The sequence below is a fragment of the Mytilus galloprovincialis genome, chromosome 5 (assembly GCF_965363235.1).
Source record: "Mytilus galloprovincialis chromosome 5, xbMytGall1.hap1.1, whole genome shotgun sequence".
NCBI classification, from domain to species: Eukaryota; Metazoa; Mollusca; class Bivalvia; order Mytilida; family Mytilidae; genus Mytilus; species Mytilus galloprovincialis.
This window is the reverse complement of record NC_134842.1, coordinates 6,591,288-6,614,484: the sequence shown is the minus strand read 5'-3', so window position 1 is coordinate 6,614,484 and position 23,197 is coordinate 6,591,288. Positions and strand designations below refer to the sequence as shown.

The 23,197-nt window shown below is 33.2% G+C and overlaps 1 protein-coding gene and 1 long non-coding RNA gene across 2 annotated transcripts; both read left to right on the top strand.

The window, feature by feature from the left end:
* Positions 1–5,580: 5,580 nt before the first annotated feature.
* LOC143076978 (uncharacterized) lies at positions 5,581–12,796 on the top strand. Its single transcript, XM_076252872.1, has 6 exons — positions 5,581–6,171; positions 7,699–8,362; positions 8,584–8,700; positions 9,677–9,981; positions 11,026–11,151; positions 12,629–12,796. Exons 1-6 carry the CDS (start codon positions 5,677–5,679, stop codon positions 12,794–12,796), a joined length of 1,875 nt encoding a protein of 624 aa, XP_076108987.1. The 5' UTR covers positions 5,581–5,676.
* A 3,481-nt stretch (positions 12,797–16,277) lies between these two features.
* Positions 16,278–20,897, top strand: LOC143075033 (uncharacterized). The gene is made up of 4 exons (XR_012978216.1): positions 16,278–16,717; positions 16,865–18,130; positions 19,418–19,924; positions 20,606–20,897. It is a non-coding gene; the product is annotated as an uncharacterized LOC143075033 (long non-coding RNA).
* The last annotated feature ends 2,300 nt before the right edge of the window (positions 20,898–23,197 follow it).

Genomic DNA, 23,197 nt, shown 5'->3' with positions numbered 1-23,197 from the left:
ACCTCAATTTTAACAGATATGGTTCTAAGCAAAACTCTTCTGTTTGATGAGTTGTTTATATCAGAGATATATATTTTTGATAAACTGGTCCTGGAGACGCTGCCTTACATTAGTTTTTATATAATTTAAATCAACGTGTTGCGGAATATTATATAGTTAACAAACGCCACAGTCTTTAAACACATATTTAACATAGTTAAATCACTTGAAAGTATAACCTTCATGCTTATGCATGTACCAAAGTAACTTATACAGTTTACCGATAGTTGTTTATCGTCTGTTGCTAACTTCTGCCAAAAACTTACATTGTTCAAGTGGAAACCTTCAAAGTTCCCCATACACCATGGATTTTGGCATAGATAATCGCACTCCCAAATTGCACTTACAAAACTGTAGAATGTAATTTTTCAGTATTATTTTTATTTTCAAACCCCCATATTGCCGAGGAATATGTCAAAATGGGAACCACCAATGCATCAAATAATTTTAACTGTAAATTAATCGGAAGTGAGATATTTTGTATATTCTTGTTAAGAGCATATAGTGATTCTTGAGATTGGTCTACCTTTTGTTTTAGAGCTTGCCAAAAAATTCCGTTGTGATTAAAAAAGCAGACCAAGATAACATGAATCTTTAGTTTCAATAATTTCACTACTTAGTTTAAAAGTAACACTCTTATAAAACTTTCTCTTTGAAAAAATTACAATCTTTGTTTTTGATACATTAACAGTGAGTTTTCACTCAAAACAATATTGCTCAAAAACATCCAGAGCGCTATATAACCCTTCTAACTCCTCAAAAATAATTGTGTCGTAGGCGTTCAGAAGAATGAATAACTTGATACACAAATCAAGATTGTCTGTAAATTTTTCATTAATAAATTTAAGACCATCCACATAGTTATCATCCAGATACTCCTCCAAGTCATTCAGGTATAAGGCAAAAAGAAAAGGTGACTTTTTTCTTCCTGTGTTACACCTACCTCACATGGAGAAGAAATCTGTTTTTTAGTCCTCCATTTTTATCACAAGACTTAAAATATCTGTGTACATGCTCATAAGCCTGTTATCTTTCATTAATCAGTGTTAAAAGAAATAAACATCCAAACTTGAATTGTTTTTTTAGACTGCCTCTTTAACGATCGTCCTGAACTCATAAATTCCTTCCCTGATGATATCAATAATAGACATGAAATCCCCCCTCCCAAAAAAACCCCCAAAAAACAACAAATTATTAAATTGATGAATTTCTGTAACTCTATAAAATTTCCATATTTAAACTGCTACGATTCTTGAAAGGTTGTGAACACATGCATCACTGAAGAGACATGTATTGTCGAAATGCGCATCTGGTGCAAGAAAATTGGTACCGTTAATTTAATTACTACCACTGGGTCGATGCCTCTGCTGGTGGACTATTAGTCCCCGAGGGTATCACCAGCCCAGTAGCCAGTACTTCGGTACTGGCATGAAAATACGGATTTTTTGTGTTATTAAAATTTGCTGTTACAAAATATTCGAAATTATCATAAATTAAGGAATGTATCTCCCTCATGCAAAGCTCTGATTCCTTTCACGGATTTGGCTATACTTTTTGGACCTTTTGGATTATTACTCTTCATCTTTTATATAAGCTTTGGATTTCAAATATTTAGGCCACGAGCATCACTGAAGAGACATGTATTGTCGAAATGCGCATCTGGTGCAAGAAAATTGGTACCGTTAATTTAATGCAACAGTCACCAAAAATGTCCAATATAACCAAAAGCAGATACAGGTACGGTCTCTCTTTGTTTAATGAATATAATGAGTAACATCCTTTATATCATTTAAAGAATCGCTCATACACCACTGAACAGAATGATTTAATATTGTTGTTCGGCTTCAAAGTTCGTGCTGTTAACAAACACTGCAAAAACTTTAAAGATGGCGTATGTTTGAAAGCTTGTCATTATTAAGTTGATAAAAACTTCTTCTTGAACACAACTGATATAATGAGAGTTCGACATTGAGGGCGGACTATCTGCATGATATGTACGAGGTCCTTACGATAATCTGCAACAGTTCACGTGAAATCTGAAAGTTACAGTATAGATAGGCTGCGGATAAAATTTAGAACAGTTATGTTTCAAACGAATTTTTTGTTGTTGTTGTAAATTTTAGATAAAATGAATAATTTATTTGTAATTCTGTTGATATACTTATGTTTTCAAATATACCTTTTTAATGACAAATATTCCATCGGTTGAGAAAAGCTAATAACACAGTGATGTACAGTTGTAACGGACTATAAAACATGATTGGATATTGAGATAAGAAAAATCAATTAATGAATTTTCCAAAAATATAATATCACAACAAAAGAAATTTTAAATTCACGTAATAATTGCTTCTTGATTGGATGTTACAGTAAAGTATATTGAAAATGTTTTTTTACAATAGAATTTGTGCACCAATACAACGACTTGTTACTGTCCGATGATTGGCGAGTGTACATCAACAACGTATGTGGCAGAACTAAAAAAGTTGAAAACACTCAATAAACATAACGGAAATCATAACAGGAGATATTTCTTCACCGTCACAGCAACAAACAACGCTCATCTTGTCGCTTACGACCATATAGACATATTAGTTGACGAATCCCCACCAGAAGTAGGAGTAGTTTTGGAAGGTCCAATAGGAAGTCCTGATATAGACTATACAAGTATCCATCAGTTCACTGTACACTGGCATGGATTTATCGACCACGAGAGTGGTATCAAGTTCTATAGAGTAGGCATCGGTAGAAACTGTATCAACAATTTGAATAACAAAGAAGCCGGTGAAATGAACGGTTCTTTTGTACTGGATACCACCCATGAATCTACAAAATTAGCGTTTCCAGATGGTCAAGGCAAATATTATGTGACGGTTATGGCGTTTAATCACGCAATGAGTCCTTCAAAGATTGCATGTTCAGACGGAATAACATTCGATGAAAGTGTTCCTGAAATAGTAAACGTTAGCGTTAAACATGCAAAAACTGTAGAATCAATCGGTTGTTATGACGGTGTTTCATGGCTTATAAAACAGAATCTCTCAAGAATTAAGTTATTTGGTGATGAGTGCAGTAAATTTTGCACAAACAAGAGTAATGATGACATGTTGAGTTTACTTCCTATAATACAGAACAATACAGGCGAAGGTACAGCAGTATCATCTTTCATGTGCCGCACTATTAGTCGTTATAATTTTTTTTTTATCTATACACCGACGGATCTTTTTCAAATTACATGGGGCATCGGTGAGGATAATAGCCAGATAGCTCATGCCTATGTGGGATTTGGGAAAGATGTATCCTTAATTGATAGTCCTAACTTAATGGTTTATACCAAAACACATCACCTCACAAGTTATATCCAACATCATCCAGGGCTTATCGGTGAAAAATCTATATTCATATTCATCAAAGTGAAAAACAGAGCTGGTCTAGACCAGAAGATTTGGTTTGGACCAATATTAGCCGATGAAACACCACCCGTTTGCAAGGATATTCCAAAGCCTGTTATTGATAATGGATTTGTCATTGCGCAATGGGATAAGAACACATTTTACGACACAGAACAAACAGAAGAAATTGGATCAGTAATGTTTCGTGTTGGTAAGTAAAGAACATGTTTACTTTATTAGAAACAGATATACAAATATAATAAAAAAATAAGGTTAGAGAACCATAATTAAAAAGAATTGAACAAACAGAAAAAATAACATTAGTAATGTTTCCTAAAGTTAAGTTGGCAACAAATTACGTCATAAAATAAACAAATTAGATAAGATCACTAAAGCTTCTTCTATATAGTTAAGCTGGAACAAAGGACATGATTTAGGAAACATGATGATTATTAGTTTACTTTAGTATCTTCCGTCTCTCTATCTTTTATTATATTATCTAATCTATTAAAACGCATATTTCAACAAGTGCAGGTGGGGATTCATTCACATTCCGTCCCAGAAATTTAGAACCTCATTTTGATTAGTTGTACGAATATTTTGTTCATAACAGTTACATTTTTTTGGATTCAAAAGAGTCATCAGAAATTTATATACAGCATACTTATAGTTTTTACGACAGCCTATGCTTTATGCGAAAACAAATGTTCATTGATTAGTCTAAAATTAATATACGATTTTTTTTTGTACTGCCAATTCAAGTTTTTATGATCTCCAATTAGGAGAGCAGTCAGATATTATTTTATTTTTCTGGTTATATTTAAGAAAAGAACAGTTATGTTGTTTAGACGTCACAACACTTGTTTAAACAAATGACACATTCAATGGTAATTTGTTCCGTTAAAAGATACCTGGTCTTTCATGATATATCATGCGAGTTTAATCACCATGATTACCGCTTTATAAAATACCCCAAACACAGTGCGGTCATTATTTATCAATGATAAAACAAATAAAATCGTGAGGTGCATACTGGAATCTTAGCAATAACTTATTGAAATGATAACACAATGGACCGCCTAAATTACCAAGAAAAATAGAAAAAAAAAAAGCAATTGTTCAGAAAGGATTGAAGGTCTTTCCACCAAAAACCATGTGTTTAACTTTGAAAGTAGTAAAACAGGTTTAAAATGTCATTAGAATCGTCAAATGATAGCTTATTGTATGCTACAAATACAAATAGGTCTTTCCACACAATTAGCGTTACAATTTTTAAGTTAAGAATAGTGAAGTGTGTACCAACATCAAACATTTGAAAGCATTCAACCTATATATATATATTACCATCATTGCAGGCGTGGAAAATAAGTATATAACACCTTTCCTTGAGTGGGACATAAAATCACATGGAGGTCAATGCGGTATACATCACCAATGTATCAAATATCCGGTTAAAAAGTTGCAAATGTATGATTCCGAGAAAAGTTTAGACTTCCATATTCAAATGCATGTATATAACTATGCTGGACATTATTGCAGTATAAATACACCTTCTTTCAAACTACCCAATATAATTCCACCAAGAAGTGGGGTTGTTTTAGATGTTGACACTGGAAATAAAGGCTTTTATCAAGATGTAGACGTTTTACATGACGCTAAAGTTTACTGTTTTGTAATGAAAGGTTTTACAAATGAGGAGATTGAATTTGAGGTAGGAGTCGGTACCGTTAACAAATCCGATGATGCAATAACTTTTCACGTGTTTAACGCAACCAATGATGAAAGAGCGTGCGAATCTTTAGGCCAACTCAGAACAGAGAAACAATATTATGTGACTATCAAGGCATCTTATGCAAATCGGGAAATCTACAGAGTTTCGTCCGATGGGTTTGTGATATTGAATAGTACATCTGTGACGTCGTCATTGACGATTTACCATGGTATTCGATGTGGGGTTGACAACGTTTTAGATGAATGGATTATCTCATCATCAGAAACTTTACTTCAACTTTCTCAACCTCTTCAACATGGCGTCAGTTATTCGTTGTTAACGGATAATACAAACGAATCATTTACAATATCAAACACAAATGTTCTTGTCAAATCTCGAAGACAAATTTTGAATCAAATGATTATAACATTTATTCCATTAGTTTCCGTCTCAAAGATTTCCATCGATGTAGACAGCAATAAGTCGAATAAATCTTCAAATATTACATTATTTCTCTATAAGTGTGATCCAGACATGGAACTGCAATCTTCGACTTCATTACTTCCTGTTTACTGGTCGATTGGCGAAAACTATAAGCAGTATGTATCCCATTATGAAGTAGGACTATGTAAAATGTCGAATAATACTACTTGTGAAAACAGACTTTTGTATGAATCGGTTGGGACTAATAGATATAATTATTTTCATGGAAATTTTACAGAATCCATTTACCAGGTATTTGTTAAGACGTGTTTTGGATTGAAATGTCTTAAGCCTTCCATTTCTAGTGACATTGTAGTTGAAACAGTAACATCCAAGAAGATAAAAGTTCAGGCTTCGCTTCAATTGGAGGATAATTGCATCAACACAACTGTGAAATGGCAGAAATCAACATGCACTGTATTGTATAAAGAAACCATTCCAGCTGGTTACAGATGGTCCTTATTCAAAGACAGAGGCAATACAATGCTGACTGACTGGAAGGTCTATTTAGGAAAAGAATCTGATGAAAACAAAGGACTTTTTACGGTAAATTATTTAGACATCACTTACTAAATTGTGATTGGTTTTGAAAGTGTTCTATGGTCGGGTTGTTGTCGCTTTGATACATTCCCCATTTCCTTTCTCAATTTCAATTAAAAAAATATCGGTCTTTGAATCAGTACACTCGGGAACAGGATCTGCTTACCCGTCCGGAGCACCTGAGATTAACCCTTGTTTTTGTAAGTATTCGTGTTTCTTTTTCTTTAGTTTTCTGCGTTGTGTCATGTGTTCTATTGTTTGTGTGTCTTCTTTCATTTTTAGCCAGCCGTTGCCAGTTTATTTTCATTTGATTGACTAATTTGATCTAAAAAAAATCACTCCTTTAAAGGTAAAAACGATGATTAAGATGTATTAAGATGTATTGTAGTCCTGTAATATTATGTTGTCATTTCAATGTTATATTTAACTTTGCCATTAAAGTGCGAGGTTTGGCATGCCATAAAACCAGGTTCAACCCACCACTTTTATTCCCCTTTAAAAGTGTCCTGTACCAAGTCAGGAAGATGGCCATTGTTATAATATTGTTCGTTTCTGTGTGTGTGTTGCATTTTAACGTTGAGCCGTTTGTGTTTTCTCTTATTGTTTAGATAAGACGTGGCACGGTACTTGTCTATCCCAAATTCATGTATTAGGTTTTGATGTTATATTTGTTATTCTCGTGGTGTTTTGTCTATTGCTTGGTCCGTTTCTGTGTGTGTTGCGTTTCGGTGTTGTGTCGTTGTTCTCCTCTTATATTTAATGCGTTTCCCTCGGTTTTAGTTTGTTACCCCGATTTTGTTTTTTGTCCATGGATTTATGAGTTTTGAACAGCGGTATACTACTGTTGCCTTTATTTATCGTATGAAATTAAACAGACCTAGAAAAATCCATTTGCACGCGTTCACTAACTATATAAATCTTAAGATATGTTAATATGTTAATATCGCATATATGCACATATATGCATGTCTTCAGAGGTCAACGTGACAGGTAATTAGATGGCATCCAGACTTAAACACTCACGAAACATTGATACATATTATCGAGCCCATGACCTGTAAATACTTTATTTTTAGACTTTTATCAATTGAATAATCGTTTAAGGATGCTATTAATCAAATGTGAGAATTTTACTCAAATCGGTGAACATGTATTTGACAGTTATTGCCTCTTTTACTTCACCCTTATTATTCTTTAATTGTGTTAGTTGCGTATGTTTTCAACAAATATATTATAGATATTTTAAAACACGTTCCTTTTGTCATTGTCACAGTCCTATTATCCTCTTTCCGAGTTTTCTTAAGTGCAGATTGAACCTATCACCTGTTTTCGTCTTAAAATATGTAACTCTTGTATTTGGCAATTACTGCTTAATTTATTGAGGAAGTTTTTTTCTGCCCATATTATTGGCTATCTACGGTATCTCTAACTTTTTTTTTTATTAAAAAAAGTTGTAAATAAACGTCAGCCGTAGATGCTATAATGATTTTGTTCCTGCCGTTTTTTTATGACAATATATTTAATACATTACAGGATTCTGACTGTCTAGACATACCAGTTTATCTTCACCATCAAACATATGTTTGTTTAGAAGCATTCTGTCCATCAGAAGATATCAAACGAGCTTGCAGCAAATCTACAGTGATAGACGATCCTAACATCTATGATAAAAATATTATTTATGATCTTAATCTGAATAATCCTGTCATTAAGCGCATATTAGAACTACAACACAGTTCTAATATTGGAAAATATTTGAAAGTTCTTCACGACAATGAGATGGATTTCGCTGAACAGAATGTAAAAATTTCTGGGTTTTTACTAGGAGTAGTCGAAGTTTCAGTAAAATGGTTTCTTATGAAATATCAAGTTATTCCATCTATAGATTGCTCTCTTGACTTGTCATGCTTGTTTTCAACGGATACAACGAACGGTTTCGTTAATTTTGATAATCCATATTTAAAGGAAAACGGATTATTTTATATATGCGCTGTAACAGATTCGTTTGAAGGTTGTAGTGATGGATTCTTAGTTGATGATGACATACCCAAGGGTGGCAAAGTTTCTATATTATCAAGAAATGGATATGTAATTGAAGGCTCATCGATTAACATTCAGTGGTCAGGGTTCAGTGGGAATTCAAAAGTAATAGACATGGGATATCCAAATGCAGTTGCATCTTTCCAATACGCAATAGGTAAGAGCAATTCTATATGATTATTAAATGTAAATGTTTCTTGACGAAGGACGTAATTTAGGTCTTTTTGAACATACAAAACAATTCCTTCCTCAAAAAAACAAAGTAATTAAGAATAAAACGGATTGTGAAAAATTGAACTAGATCATTACATAACAATATTGTATAATAATAATAGGTATGGTTATATAGAGATGTCTAAGATTTATGCTTACTTGTAGGTACCAGTATCGGAGGAACTGATGTTGTACCCTTTACAACAGCTGGTCTGGCAGACTTTGTTTTAGTTACAGACTTGCGCTTACAACCTGGGCAAATATATTATGCTACTATTCGAGGTAACAGTTACAGCATAAATGTCTTTAGATTACGGTACAATAGCTCTATTTACAAAGCTTATTGTGTTACAATATTAGTGCCAAATAGGCAACAAACAAATATTACAATTCACTGTAATAAATTATCAGACATGATTATAGTTTTAACTGATTAGTTGGTGCTAGTCGATATGACTATCATGAGAATTGGTATGAATGACCATGAGAAAATGCCAACAGAGATTAAGTTTGTAATATGAAGAACTGAAAGTCACCGTAGGGCATTCATCAAAGGACAACAACCAAATCGTAAAGAAAGCAAAACAGTTACAGTTAAAATGAAATTAAAATAAACATTTCAAACGAAAATAAATCCCGACGGATTTATGTAGAATACATTAAGAACCAAATATGATAGACAGAAACCAATGACTTCAAATAAGGAAAAGCTTAAGGCTTCTCACTGGGGTATGACATTACTAAATAATTACATAAGATTTATTCCATTATAATACGTTATTCCGTAATTCTGATTGGCTACACTGCAATCTAGCGTTACAAATATATTCCTTAATCATTTTCATTGCACAAAAAAAGCATAAATGATGACACGAGGTTCCACAATAAAGTGCACATGTAAATTAAATAAAAACTTAATAAAAAATGTGCTTTCATGATCCTAGTTAATAAATGTAATTATAAGTATTGAATGCTTCTTTTTGTAATTTCATAGGGTTGTAAAAGCGTTGACCGTGCGCTCATTCTTAGAACGGTTTAACACTACAATGAGGTTACAAAAATAAACATTAAATTTTAAACAATGATGAATAAACTTAGGATTTGACTCTATGACATATATATCTTTCAATACGACAAGTATTTAATTTTAAAACAAACATGATACAGTTTGTTCAGCATTTAAACAGCTATCTTTGGGATTTTAATTTAAAACACAGAAATTCACCTGATTTATATCTGATTGAAAATGTATTTTCAGCTTATGATCATTTGAATCGGTCAGTTGAAAGACATTCAGAAGGCGTTATTTACGACAACACTCCACCTTCAACTGGCACAACACAAGTTGAAAGAGGAATTAGTTATTTCGTCAAAACTCATCACATTTCGGTCCAGTGGTTTGGGTTCGAGGATAACGAAAGTGGAATTATACAATTCGAAATTGGAATAGGTTCTACAAACAACTCTGCCGATATTGTGCCTTTCCATAAGACTAACATGTTTGCAGAAATTAACGAAGATAGTCGATTGATTGATGGACATCAGTATTATGCTTTCGTCAAGGTAAATCACCTATAAAAGTTTAAAGTATACGTAAAATTATTATTATATATTACTAATTTTGTAGTAACTTTTAATAATAATAATAATTATACTACTACTACTACTACTAATATTTTAAATAAAAAGACGAAGAAGTTTAATTTCATGAAATTTTGATTTCTATTAATGGTTATACATATTTATTATACTATTTCACTGTAAATTAGAATATTGTTTTCTTTTAAACGATATTTTTTAAAGATGCTTATTTCAATATTGAAAATTCAATATTTATTTTAAACAACATTTGGATTTTTTTATAACCTACAATATACTTACGCAAATATTCATTCAAAGATGTTTGAATTATATTATTTTTTACTTGATACATGTATGTAAAAAATAACAGAATCTAATTTAGAATAAAATAATAATATTATTGGTAAAGTTTTACAGCACCAAGAGCACATTTCGACAAATAATATGTCCTTAGTGATGCTAGTAGCAAAACTATCTGAAAGTCAAACGCAAATACACACTATTTGAATAGCTGATAAACATTCGATTCGGTTTCTGATTTCTTCAGTGTTTCATTTTAGATTGACATATATTTAACTCATAAAACTCCATAATACTTTGTCGATTTTGCTATGATGCAAATGATGTGATGCTCATTTCATCCCTTTCCCTTTTTACTACAGGTAATAAATCTATCATTTCAAAAATCTATAAATAAGTGTATCCCCATGCATTTAATCATTCATTTAGTTATTCTCCGAGTTTATATCAAAAGCTGTTACCATTTATGACATTAGGAGTATTCCAATAACATTGTACAGTTTAAAACATTTTTTAACAAACATCAACGCAATCTTTAAATCATTTTCTCTGAGAGTATTTTGGAACAAACAATAATATGTGCACACGCAAATTCATACTTTTTTTACCTTTATTTTTTTTCGAGTGACACCGATGACATTTTTGTAGAAGAAACGCGCTTCTGGTGTAAAAAAAACCTGGTTTCTATAAAAAAAATTAATATTTAATTACTTTGATTTATTTTAGGCAATAAACGGAGCTGGTCTTTCCTCATTTTCTGTATCGACGCCATTTGTTATTGATAGTACAGCTCCAGTAATTGGCCATGTCATGGATATTTCTTTTCCAGACAATCAAGGCGAAACAGATGCAGTGAGTACACATATCATTAAAATGCTTGATTTCCTGAATGAAAACATATTTGTTACGTTCGGAGGCATTCCAATGGGAACCAATTATGTCCCTCTTCTTTATTTTAATGAGGCGGACTTCATACAGGAACTTCTTAAGAAGAAAGATAAGAAGTTAGGAATATCCTTCAACTTCACTCTTCGCTGTAAAGATGATGTTCTCTTACCAAATAATTTAAAATTTGGTGACTATGTTGAACGCATCTATCACACCGAACTAACTAGAGATATGGGTTAAAACAGATACAGTTAGGTCGGCTGAAAACTAAACATAAGAGATGATTTAAGTATTCCAATTGTGAACCTCCCATCTCTATAAAGTAGCAACATTTCAGCAGCTCCTGCATACGGGGTCTATATCTTCCAATTGATACGTTATTCCCGTGCTTGTATTTCCTATCATGAATTTCTTGATAGAGGTTTGCTGCTCGCTAGGAAGCTACTAAACCAAGGGTTTCAAATGGTACTGTTGAAATCATCCCATCGTAAATTTTACGGACGCCATCACGAGTTGGTTCACCGTTATGGATTAACCGTTTCACATATGTCCAAACGTCGTTACTACAATCCCCCTCCCTTTCATAAATGTGACCTATCGAATGAGACTATTTACCGGATGTGTTATTAAATGAGCAACTCAACGGGTGCCACATGTTGAGCAGAATCTGCTTACCCCTCCGGAGCACCTGAAATCACCCGTAGTTTTTGGTGGGGTTCATGTTGCTTATTCGTTAGTTTTCTTTGTTGTGTCATGACTACTATTGTTTTCTGTTGGTCTTTTTCATTTTTCGCTATGGCGTTGTCAGTTTATTAACGATTTATGAGTTTGACTATCTTTCTGGTATCTTTCGTCCCTCTTTTAAAACAAGTCTTTCGAAAACAGCCTTCATTGAATACTTTCGATATCAACATTATAGAAGTCATATGCAAAACATAAATGAAAACATCTGTTCCACGTGGACATCAAACGATAATCCAAAACAGTGTAAAGACTCTTTATCATTGGAAGTTTTCTCCTTATCTGGTATATTGCATTTACCGTTCCGGGTTAAAGCTTAAAATATAGATAAATTTGAGAAATGGGAAATATATCAAAGAGACAAAATTCCAACAAAGGCGCAAACTACAGCCGAAATACACCAATAGGACTGCAACACATCCAGCATCCGGCATTCGGAGGTGGCCCCCCAAATGGCCCCTCATTAAATTGTGAAGATATTAGTTTGTGTTGAGTTATCAAAAAATCGATAAAAAATGAGTGTTCACATACAAAGTCAATAATGCTTGTAGATCTTTTGTAGTATTTGACTCTTTCAGATGAAACTTAAGAATTATGTTTAGTAACACACATTGATCAACAATCATTTCTGTATTTGATTTTTAAGAGTGTATATTATAAACTATTGTAATTTAAAAATAATTAAATGTATAAATCTTAGAAGGATATAGACTACCAGAGGAATACGACAAGTATATCTTGTAAATGGAGAGGATTTCATGATCCACATTCACAGATTGATAGATACTATGTTGGACTTGGTTTTACAGCTGGATATGACGATATGGAAACACTGACACACGTTGGGTTGAGAAACAGTAAGAACTGATTTTTTTTCTAATTAACACATAAAAAGGATAAAATATTTGCTCTGCGGTTTTAACATGTATTTGATTTAACTATAATATAAAAAAATCGTGTTATTTTTAGAATATACAGAATAATATTCAACAACAGAAATGTTTCAAGGCAATTTTTATTTTACCTTTATAATGAAATTGAATACAAAATAAATTTGACCCCTGTGTTCAATATTACGATATTTTCTCACTTTCCAATTTGGTCAGCTTTTTTAATCATACACATTTTGTTTTGCTAGCTTTATGAATGTTTTTCATTGGATTATCTACACGTTTTTGCTATTCGTTGTACGTTATGAGATCGAACTTGTGTATAGTAACTTTATTTGATAGTGTATATGAAATTTATTCTAGCAAAGACATGGACATCAAACTTTGTTCAAGGAGTTAGGTATTACTGCATACTTAAAGCATGTAACGGAGCAGGACTTTGTAGTCATGGTGCATCAAATGGTGTATTAATTGACAACTCTGCTCCTATACCTGGCTTAGTAGTTGTTGGAGAACCTGGAATTCATTCAAGATACCAGTCTGATAAGTACGTATTGAAATATATACAAATGATATATCAGATAATTGTACATCGTGTGCATATGTCAGATAAACATCCACGAAACAACCACAATAAACACCTAATGTTCAAAACACCATTGTAAATAAAGGCAACATGAGTATATCGGTGTTCGAAATTCATAAATCGATTGAAAAAAAATCCTGGTTTTAAACTAAAAGTGAGGGAAACGCAACAAATATAAGAGGAGAACTACGGCACAACAGAAACACAACATTAAAATGTAACACACACAGAAACGAACTACAATATAAGGGCCATTTCCTGACTTGGTACAGGACATTGTTAGAAAAAATGGTGGGTGGCACCTGGTCTTGTGGCATGTCAAACCTCCTGCTTTTATGGCATGCCTAAGATACCAAAATAACAACATTACATGAAAGGACTAAAATAAAAATAAATGAAAGAACATATAGGACAGAGAAATACACAGATAATAGCTAACAAAAGGTACCAGGTATTCAATTTAATATGCATGACGCGCGTTTCGTCAAACCAGGACTTACCAGTGACGCTCAGATACAAAAAAGTTTGAAAGCTTACCTAATCAAGTTGGAATACGATATGTAAAATTATCTGTTGCAAAAATCTAAAATAGTAAGGAATTAAGGAGTAACAGTACTGTAGCTAACGCGTGGCCACCGTCCATTGTCGATCTGATGGTCATAAATGCAGTTTCCGTTGACGCGTATCTAAATTGATGGTAGCAATTATTTAACTAATATACAATTATTCCAATTCTAATGCAATACGAAAGGAAATGTTACGTTAAAACTGAAAAAATAAATTTGACAAACAAACAAATTCCTTCATGAATGATTTATGCGCAAAGACGTCATGGGTTAACCTGACGTAATACAAATGAAAACTTACAAACTTGAGGTTAATACGTTACCTTTACGATTCAAATTAGGATAAAATTATATTAAAACGGCGAATTCGAGGTAGGTTTTATTTTATTTTCGATCATATTCTTGTTATCGAAAATTAGTTGATCCATTTATTTAAAATGGCGGGTCCCTCCTTAGTTACGCGTGATCAACCGTGGATTTGACGGTTACTTTTAGTCAATGAAAAGAAAATGTTACATAAAAATTGCATTTAGAAATATACATTTTTATCACGTATTCCTATTCAGCAGTTAAGGTTTATTACGTATGTGAAGTTCGGAATTGCCTGACTATGTGACTTTTGGCAATACATTTAACATGTATTAAAATCGTGTAATTAATTAAATACATTTATTGTAGTAAAATCACTGAAACATATAAAAGTCAATCAGTTGGTATTTGTAGAAAGATTTCACGTACAAAGTCTTCTGTCTAACATATACCAGACCTTCTAAGTTTTTATGTTTTGTTCACACAAATTGAATTTGATGCGACCGTCATACATGTGAGAGGTTTAAGTAGCTATTACACCCGGATTTTTTACACTATTTTCTACATAAGAAAATCCCTATACCCAGTCAAGAATATAACAGTTGTTATCAATTCGTTTAAAATGTTTGAGCTTTTGATTTTGCCATTTGTTTAAGAACTTTCCATTTTTAATTTTTCTCGAAGTTCATTATTTTGTGATTTGCTTTTGTTGTACAAAGTTTACAAAAACACCCAGATCAAGTGGCTGAAGTGGTATCAAAGTTTCAAAACAAAGAAATTCCAATTAAACCGCATACACATATGATAGATATTTTTGTGTATTATATTAACACTTTTATATCATTCCAGCTCATCACTACATGCCACATGGATTGGATTTGAAGACCCACAATCCGGTATCGACCATTTTGAAGTATGCATTGGTACTACGCCATTGTTATGTGACATTATGGATCGTTTGAATGTATCTTTATCATCATCATTTGTTAAAACTCAGCTCGAACTTAAAGATGATATGCCTATGTTTGTGACTGTAAGAGCCTGTAATAAAGTGGAACTATGTGCGGAAAGTTCTTCGCAAAGTTTTATAATAGATGACACTCCAGCGGTTTTAATAATCCAACCGTATGTAGAGAGTGTAAAAAATAATTCGTCAAAGATACGACAAATAATATCGGATCCATCTTTCTTCAAAATTAGGTGGAGTTTTTACGATGACCGGAGTCCAATAATACGAACTACAATCTCGATCCAAAGCAAATTAGACTCCCATATTCCAATGTCGGACACTATTATATCAAATGAAAATGTGTTTACCGTGAAATTGGTAAATGACGATCGACTTCGTCTCGGAGACATTTATGTAGTAAAGGTGACAGCTTGCAACGCTGCCTTACTTTGTAACACTGCGAATAGTGAAGAGGTCTTGCTGGATTATTCTCCTCCTCAAATTGGGGGATTTATGCCACCATTAAATTGGGAAGTGATTCCAGGGACCACAAACTCTATAAGATTTAATTTGACGTGGTATGGTTTCAGTGATGTAGAATCTGGAATAAGATCATATTATATATCAATTGGCTATGATTATAGTAGGGCTGATATCATTGAAGCTTATAAGTTTAACCCTGATCAACCAGATCCGGGAGGTATTCAGAATACAACCATAAACTTAGACACTACCACCAAGTTTCCCGAGAAGCTAGTTTTCACTATCTGGGCAGAAAACAATGCGGGTCTGTTAAGTTCTCAGAATAAAATAACAGCTTATGTATCAAGTTTCAACCGGAATCATACCAAAGGAAATTTCGTTATACAGAAACATTCTTGTGTTGCAGAATATTGCAACAACGACTGCACATGTGCTGTTGTTGGACATAAATGTAAAGCCGATTCTCAATCGATGTGTAATAGCAAACCCCATAACAATGATGAAAGTGTAAGAATAATTTTGCCGAACACCGATATAGGTATAAGTGGATCGTCGTCATGCCTAAGGTCGGAATGGACAGACATCTTAAACAAAACAATATGGCGTTTTGAATACACATTTGGTTTACAGAACGAGCAGCCAGGCGAGGGTGTCTTCAATTTAGTATCAGAAAACCCTTGGCGTGATGTCGGAAAGGAGACAAAAGCCATTCACTGTCTATCTCCGAGCAATCAACTGAAACATAAGGCGATATATGGTGCATACGTTAGAGCATGGTACTCGTTAACATTATATAAAATATTCCAATCGGAACCAGTTCAAATCGATCACACGTCACCTGCTATACACAAGCGATATTTTGTTATCGATTCCATATCAAACTGTGAGGAGGATGTGGATTATATTCTATCAACAGATTCTGTATCATCCTGCTGGAATGGTGTATTTTATGATGACGAAAGTGGAATCGAGAAGTTTATGGTATCCCTCGGAACTTTACCTTATGGTATGTAAAATTCATATGCACTTTTAGATATTCTTTTAAATCAGTTATGTATTAGGAAGTGCCGTTTATTTTGTATTCATTTTATTTACATCATTAAATTTTTGAGAGATATAAACCATTCGAACAAAATTATTTTATTTTTTTCAGCTGATGACATGATGCGTATGCATGATGTTGGTCACAAGACAAGCATAAAATGGAATAGCCTGTCTTTTGAACCGGGAACTAGATATTTCACGACTGTAAGAGCAATCAATAAAATTGGCCTACAAACCGAACTATGCTCCGATGGGTTTCTGATTGATAATATCGCGCCCATTACTGGAATAGTTTACAATACTGGACATCACAGGGACGCCATTTACCAATCTAGTAATCAACCAGTTCAGTTCTCCTGGCATGGATTTGAGGACGAACATTCGTTTATTGATTCATATTACATAGGATTTATTGTTAATGGCAAAAGTCCATTGGTAAATGAATCATCTAGTTTTCAAAAGTTAGATATTCAAGACCACAAAGTTTACAATGGGAATCTGAACCATGGAGACACGATTTCAGCCATGGTTAAGGCTATTGACAAGGCTGGCCATGAAAGTCCCATTGTGACCTCACTGCAATTGTTAATAGACAATACACCGCCTCAATCGTTTGATTGTAAACATTTTGATAAGATATATGAAAAACAGATCACTGGAAAAAATAGGTGGTTAGACCAAATAACATGTCATAAAAACAATGTTTATAAGATAATAGTCTCTATTACCGAAGTTACGTTTGACTTTGAAGCTGTGTTGGCAGTTGACGATGTCTCAATGGTTCTACCTTTTGCTCGTAATTCAGATGGTTCTTTGATAACAGAATACAATTTCTTTGCATTTGAAACGGCACCGCATCATTTTTCCTTAGATGTTCATGGGGGTTCAAAATCAACAAAAATGTCGATAAGCGTCTTAAAATGTTCCTCTATAAATATAGAGGCGCATGACATTGAAACCATTACTGCCCAACAAATTTCACCTGACAGAATTTCCATTTGTGTTCGAGCGATCGATCTAGAAAGTAGCATTAAGCACGTCAACATAGGAATTGGAAGCATCAACGGTAGTTTTCAATTACAGACGATGAAGTCAGCAATCTCATCATCACATCGTATGCATGACATTGTAGAGACTAATCTGACACATGGTGAACGTGTTTATGTTCAAGCTATCGTTATAAACCATGCGGGATTACAAACTGAATTCACGGCTCATCCATTTGTAGTTGATCACACTCCGCCCGTAATTCAAAGCTTAGAATCATTTCTAGAATACCGAGTTGATTCCCAGAACGACACAACCACCTTTGTTCATTCACGATGGCGTGTTATTGACGATGAAAGTGATGTAAAATTTTGTGAATACTGCATAGGTATGTTAATACTTAATTAGAATAGGTGACAAAAAACACCTATAAAAATAGAACTGAATTGAATGATACATTGAATAATATAAGTCCAATAAACCCTGAAAACCGCTCGACAATTCAACAAACAGAACAAAATAAAATACATAAACTGTCATATCTCTGCCTTAATACAGCCAGTTACCGTATAAACACCTCTTGGGTTAAATCTGATTTACTTGTAAGCTGAATCTCCCACTTGTACGAAAGTTGTTTATAACTTCGTTATGTGACAACATTATGCATTACATTTATAGAGAATAATACATGGAAAAATCCGAATCATTCCTAGATACATAATGTACCAATATCAGCCCGAGGACCTTTAGGCCCAAGGGTTGATATTGGTCGAGGGTGATACGGCATGTGATACATATTTTGCCATCTGTTATATGCTTTATCGTATATTTCAACAGGAGAGTATGTCTGAACTTCTTTCTGATCCCTAGCGCCTGGTTTACCTTACAATTTGCCAGGTATTTTTTTAAATATTTAGTTAATTGTATTTTTTTTGTATTTTGTATGGTATTTCATTGAGTTCTTTTTCATAGTTCCATTTTGTAGCCAGAAAATATACTCGTCGTATGTGAAGTCACAAACCGAACAATGAATTTCGTCATGCCCGACTGACCGTTCATTTAGGACCCATTTTAAGGACAAATATTTCTTGAAAAGCTTGCATTCATTAAAAAGGACCTTATGTTAAATTGAAGAAAAGAATGAGTAGGGGTTTGATAAAGGGTGTGATAAGGGGTAGTCGTGTGGTAAAGGGTATGATAAAGGATGCGCATCAAAGTTGCGCGATATAGATTAAACAGTAGGCTATTTATTTAACATTCAAAATTACTGTATTTACTACAAAATTTATGATAAAACCTGATATACTCATTAAAAACGAGGTATCTGTATTTACTACTAAATATATGATAAAACCTGATATACTCATTACATGTAAAAATGGGGTATATGTAGATGATAATAACAAAAAATCATAACGCATGGCCATGATGGGTATTGTTTTTACATTTCCAGAAACAGGTTTATTTTATTCCAAATATCTTTCTAACAATAGATAAACTGACTGTTGTTGATATTCACCACGTGTGTTCTTAACTATACAATTTAGATTGAAGTGATATATGTACCTGCTGATAAGATAAGGTATTGATAGCAGATATAATGTTTATAAAAATGAAATTAAGCAGATACTCTAGACATTTAATACAATATTGCACAAGTAATCTTTTATTTCAGGAATTTCAGAATCGTCCTCTGAAATAATAGGTTGGACAGCTACATCATCAATATCATTTTCTCAGTCAGAAACATTTAAGGTCCAACACGGAAGCAGAATATTCCTGAAACTTCGCTGTATAAATGGTGTTCAATTATCTGGATATGCGCATAACGAACCGTTAGTGGTCTCTTACATTCCACCATCAAACATTGTTTCAAAAATACAATTTCTTACTGACACAGGAATAAGTAACGTAACTGGAGACCAGAAGACACTTACTTTCCGATGGGATAATTTTCACGATCTTTCCGGAATTCAGTCATATTCAACACGAGTTTTTAGAAACAAAACAGTGTTCTCGGATATTCGAACTCCCAACAAGAATTACATTCAAATAAAAAATGTACCCATGAAAAACAAGGAAGCATACAGCGTGGATGTCGTAGGAACAAATGTCGGAAATATCTCCAGTATCCCCAAACAGGCGTCAGTGAGATGTGAACATAATAAACCGTTATTATCAGGTAAGGTTTATGAATACGATTGTGTAAACAAGTAAACAAAGGGGCGAAAGATACAAGCGATGCATTCAACACATAGACCGCAATAAAAGAAATAGATAAACAGAAAAATTAATAGTACACAAAATACAACATAGAAAACTAGACTGTACAACACGAACCCCATCAAAAGATGGGGCGATCTCATGTTATCTTGAACGGTAAGCAGATCCTGCTCCACATTTGGTCTTGCAGCTCATAGTATTACAACCCAGTAAATAGTATAGTTCGGTAAGCCACATTCGCGAAAAGGGAACGTGATTGTAAGTATGGCACTAGGAACATATCCGATATCATCTGTGAGCGGAAAGAAAAATGCAATCCAACAATCAAAAAGAATAAATACTAAATGCATAGCGAATCACTGAGGTAGAACGATACTTCTGAAATAATCAATCAAAGAGCAAAAACTTCTTCCGTAGTGTCATAACTGAACTGATATAATAGTCTGTAAATAGTCAATAGTATATTTCTTCAAGGGAAAATTAAGTCAATTTGCAATTTCTGATTTTATATACTTTTATATAGTCCACATTTTGTTGGTTATAGTTATTTAAATTTGATATAAACAAGTTCCTTGCTCATATACATATGCATGTTAATTTACTGATTGGAAATGCAATTGTATCGATATTTCAATTGTAGGGAAAGGGTTCAGCTATGGTACCAATTATATAGACTGGAAGGAAGTGTTTCAATCCAAAGATATACGTTCATTCCAGGTAGCAATAGGCTCTGCAAAAGGAATGTCAGATATTTTAATGCCATCTACAACGACCGAAACAAGAGTCACCATTGATTTATCGCAAGATTATCATGAAATAAGGGCAGTCGTCACTGCCACGTCGTTAACTGGAATAACAACAACATATCGACAAACTATATTACTATAATGAGCCATACAAATGAAATTGTATATTAAGAATTCGTTTTATTTTCATTTTATTATAGTGTATGGACTTTTTGTTCGCTAAACAATTAATTTACAAATTGTGTTATATAGTTCCGTCCAAATTGTAATATATAATAAATAGGTATTGCTGCATATTTAATACCACTTTGTTGCTGTATAAGAGTCCAACAGATTCTCCCTTAAGTCCTGAGAAACGAAACGAGTTTCCTGCAACTTCAATGTTATCGGAATTATTTAACCAATAAGTTTATATATATACTCAACTAGGTCAATGTGTATGACGATTCTATAACGTATTACCGACATAAAATACAGCATTCAATAATCGTTGATTGCAATATAATTAACGTCCGAGTTTGTTTCCGAAGTTTACCGGATCGTGAGGCTAATAAACAGTCAACACAGAGCTCTTAAAGTTCAGCATTAACAGATTTAATATGAGATTCTTGATATTGTTGTATTTTTGTTTCATGCGTTCCCATTTATCAGTTATATGTAAACTTAACAGATTTTAAATAATGTATATGTGCGGCTCAACCAATTTTCGAATTATTGAACAGAAATTACGGAATTCTAATATTGAATGATGGAATAACTAATCGAAGATTATTCAATGAGTGACCGAACAACACATAGCGTAGCGCCTGAGTTAATTATCAGAGTTGTTCGGTCACGAGTTGAATATTGTTCGATATGTGAATTCTTTAATTAGTTATTCTTTTTTATTACATTGGCAAATGGCTCTTTTTTTTTAAAGAAATGAATGTAAAACATGTAAGGAACTATATCTTTTTTCTATGTATTCACAATTTTGTTGACCCGCCGTTATCGACGACTTGACAACGCCCAGATTGTTGTATGACGTCAGAGAGTGGAATAACCACGTTTATTACATGTGAAATTATCGGCTTTTTATTTAACTGGGAAATCAATGTGTTTCATTGCAACCAATGTAATAAAAGAATATATCACTACCAGTTTACATGACGTTGCACTGCGTAGATAATGTCATCGCATTAAAGAACTGTATGATTAAAGTCAACGCATCTACCCAAATTGACCACAATAAAAAGTTTTAAGAAAAGGCATTATTTCTGCTTAAAATCATCTGTCCATTCCTATGGAGTAACAGTACAGCAGCATCTGCATATGAAGAATATATTTCTCGGTTTATATAATATTCAAGAGCCAACGTTTTCTTACATGATTTAAGCGGGTTGCTGCTTACAATGAACTATAGAACCAACCATTTCAAGTTAAAATGTTGACAACATACGTTCAAAAGTGTTGTTATTGGTAGACCGTAGCGGGAAATCTGTTTTACAATTGATCATGTTAATTTTTCAATTGTCGATACTCAAATATTGTCCTTTTTTCTCGAAACACTACTTACATTCTTACACTACTTGATCGACATTATTATAGATGTTTTTGGTTGTTTTGTAAAAATTTAGACCCCCAATGTTCTTCGACCTTTTGCCTTATTTTCCTTTTCTGTTTTTAGATCTGATTGCCATTTCTATAAGTCTTATGTAGCCTTCCTGATAATGCACTGATATTGGGCGAGTATTTACTTATCATCGCATTAAAATTATACCTAAAATTACAAAATTATTTGACAGCTCCGCACCAATACCAAACTGGCCAAACGTAAGATCCAATGCAGCAATAAATGCTTTACTTTTAAAAAGACAATATGTACATATTTCAGTGTCTGTTTAATTAAGGATTTAGAATAAACTATTTGTTTAAATACTTTAATATGAAGTATTTGTCAATAGTAATTCAAGTGTTATTGATAACATAATGTTAAACAATTTTAAACTACTTCAAACTACTTCAAACTACTTCAAACATGAATCTGCAACGCATGTTTCAATACTTGAAATCTTTGTGTAGCACATAATGATTTTTATCTAAATTTAAGATTGTACTTTGTAAATAAGGCTGTTTAACAAACCACGCCACTTTTTGGGAGATATATAATAATATATATAATATTCATAGATGTTTTGTTTTGTTTACCTTATTGTTCAATGGTATTAATTATATTTGTTATCTCATAGAGACACAACTTGGTAATTTTATCGAATAGAGGGGTAGTATTTAGTTTAAATACGAGTTTTTAATTCTAAGAAGTTTGAGGCATACACACGTTTAGCGCTCAGTGACTGTTTGCACTCTGTGACTTATATCTGGTTCATCTGACAACTTTGTCTGGCGGAGTTGGAACGTTAACCTTAGGAAAATACCGGAATTCTCACTACTAGCTTTTTCGTGAAGGATTTAATAAAGTCAGTTAATTATAACTGTAGCGCAAAACC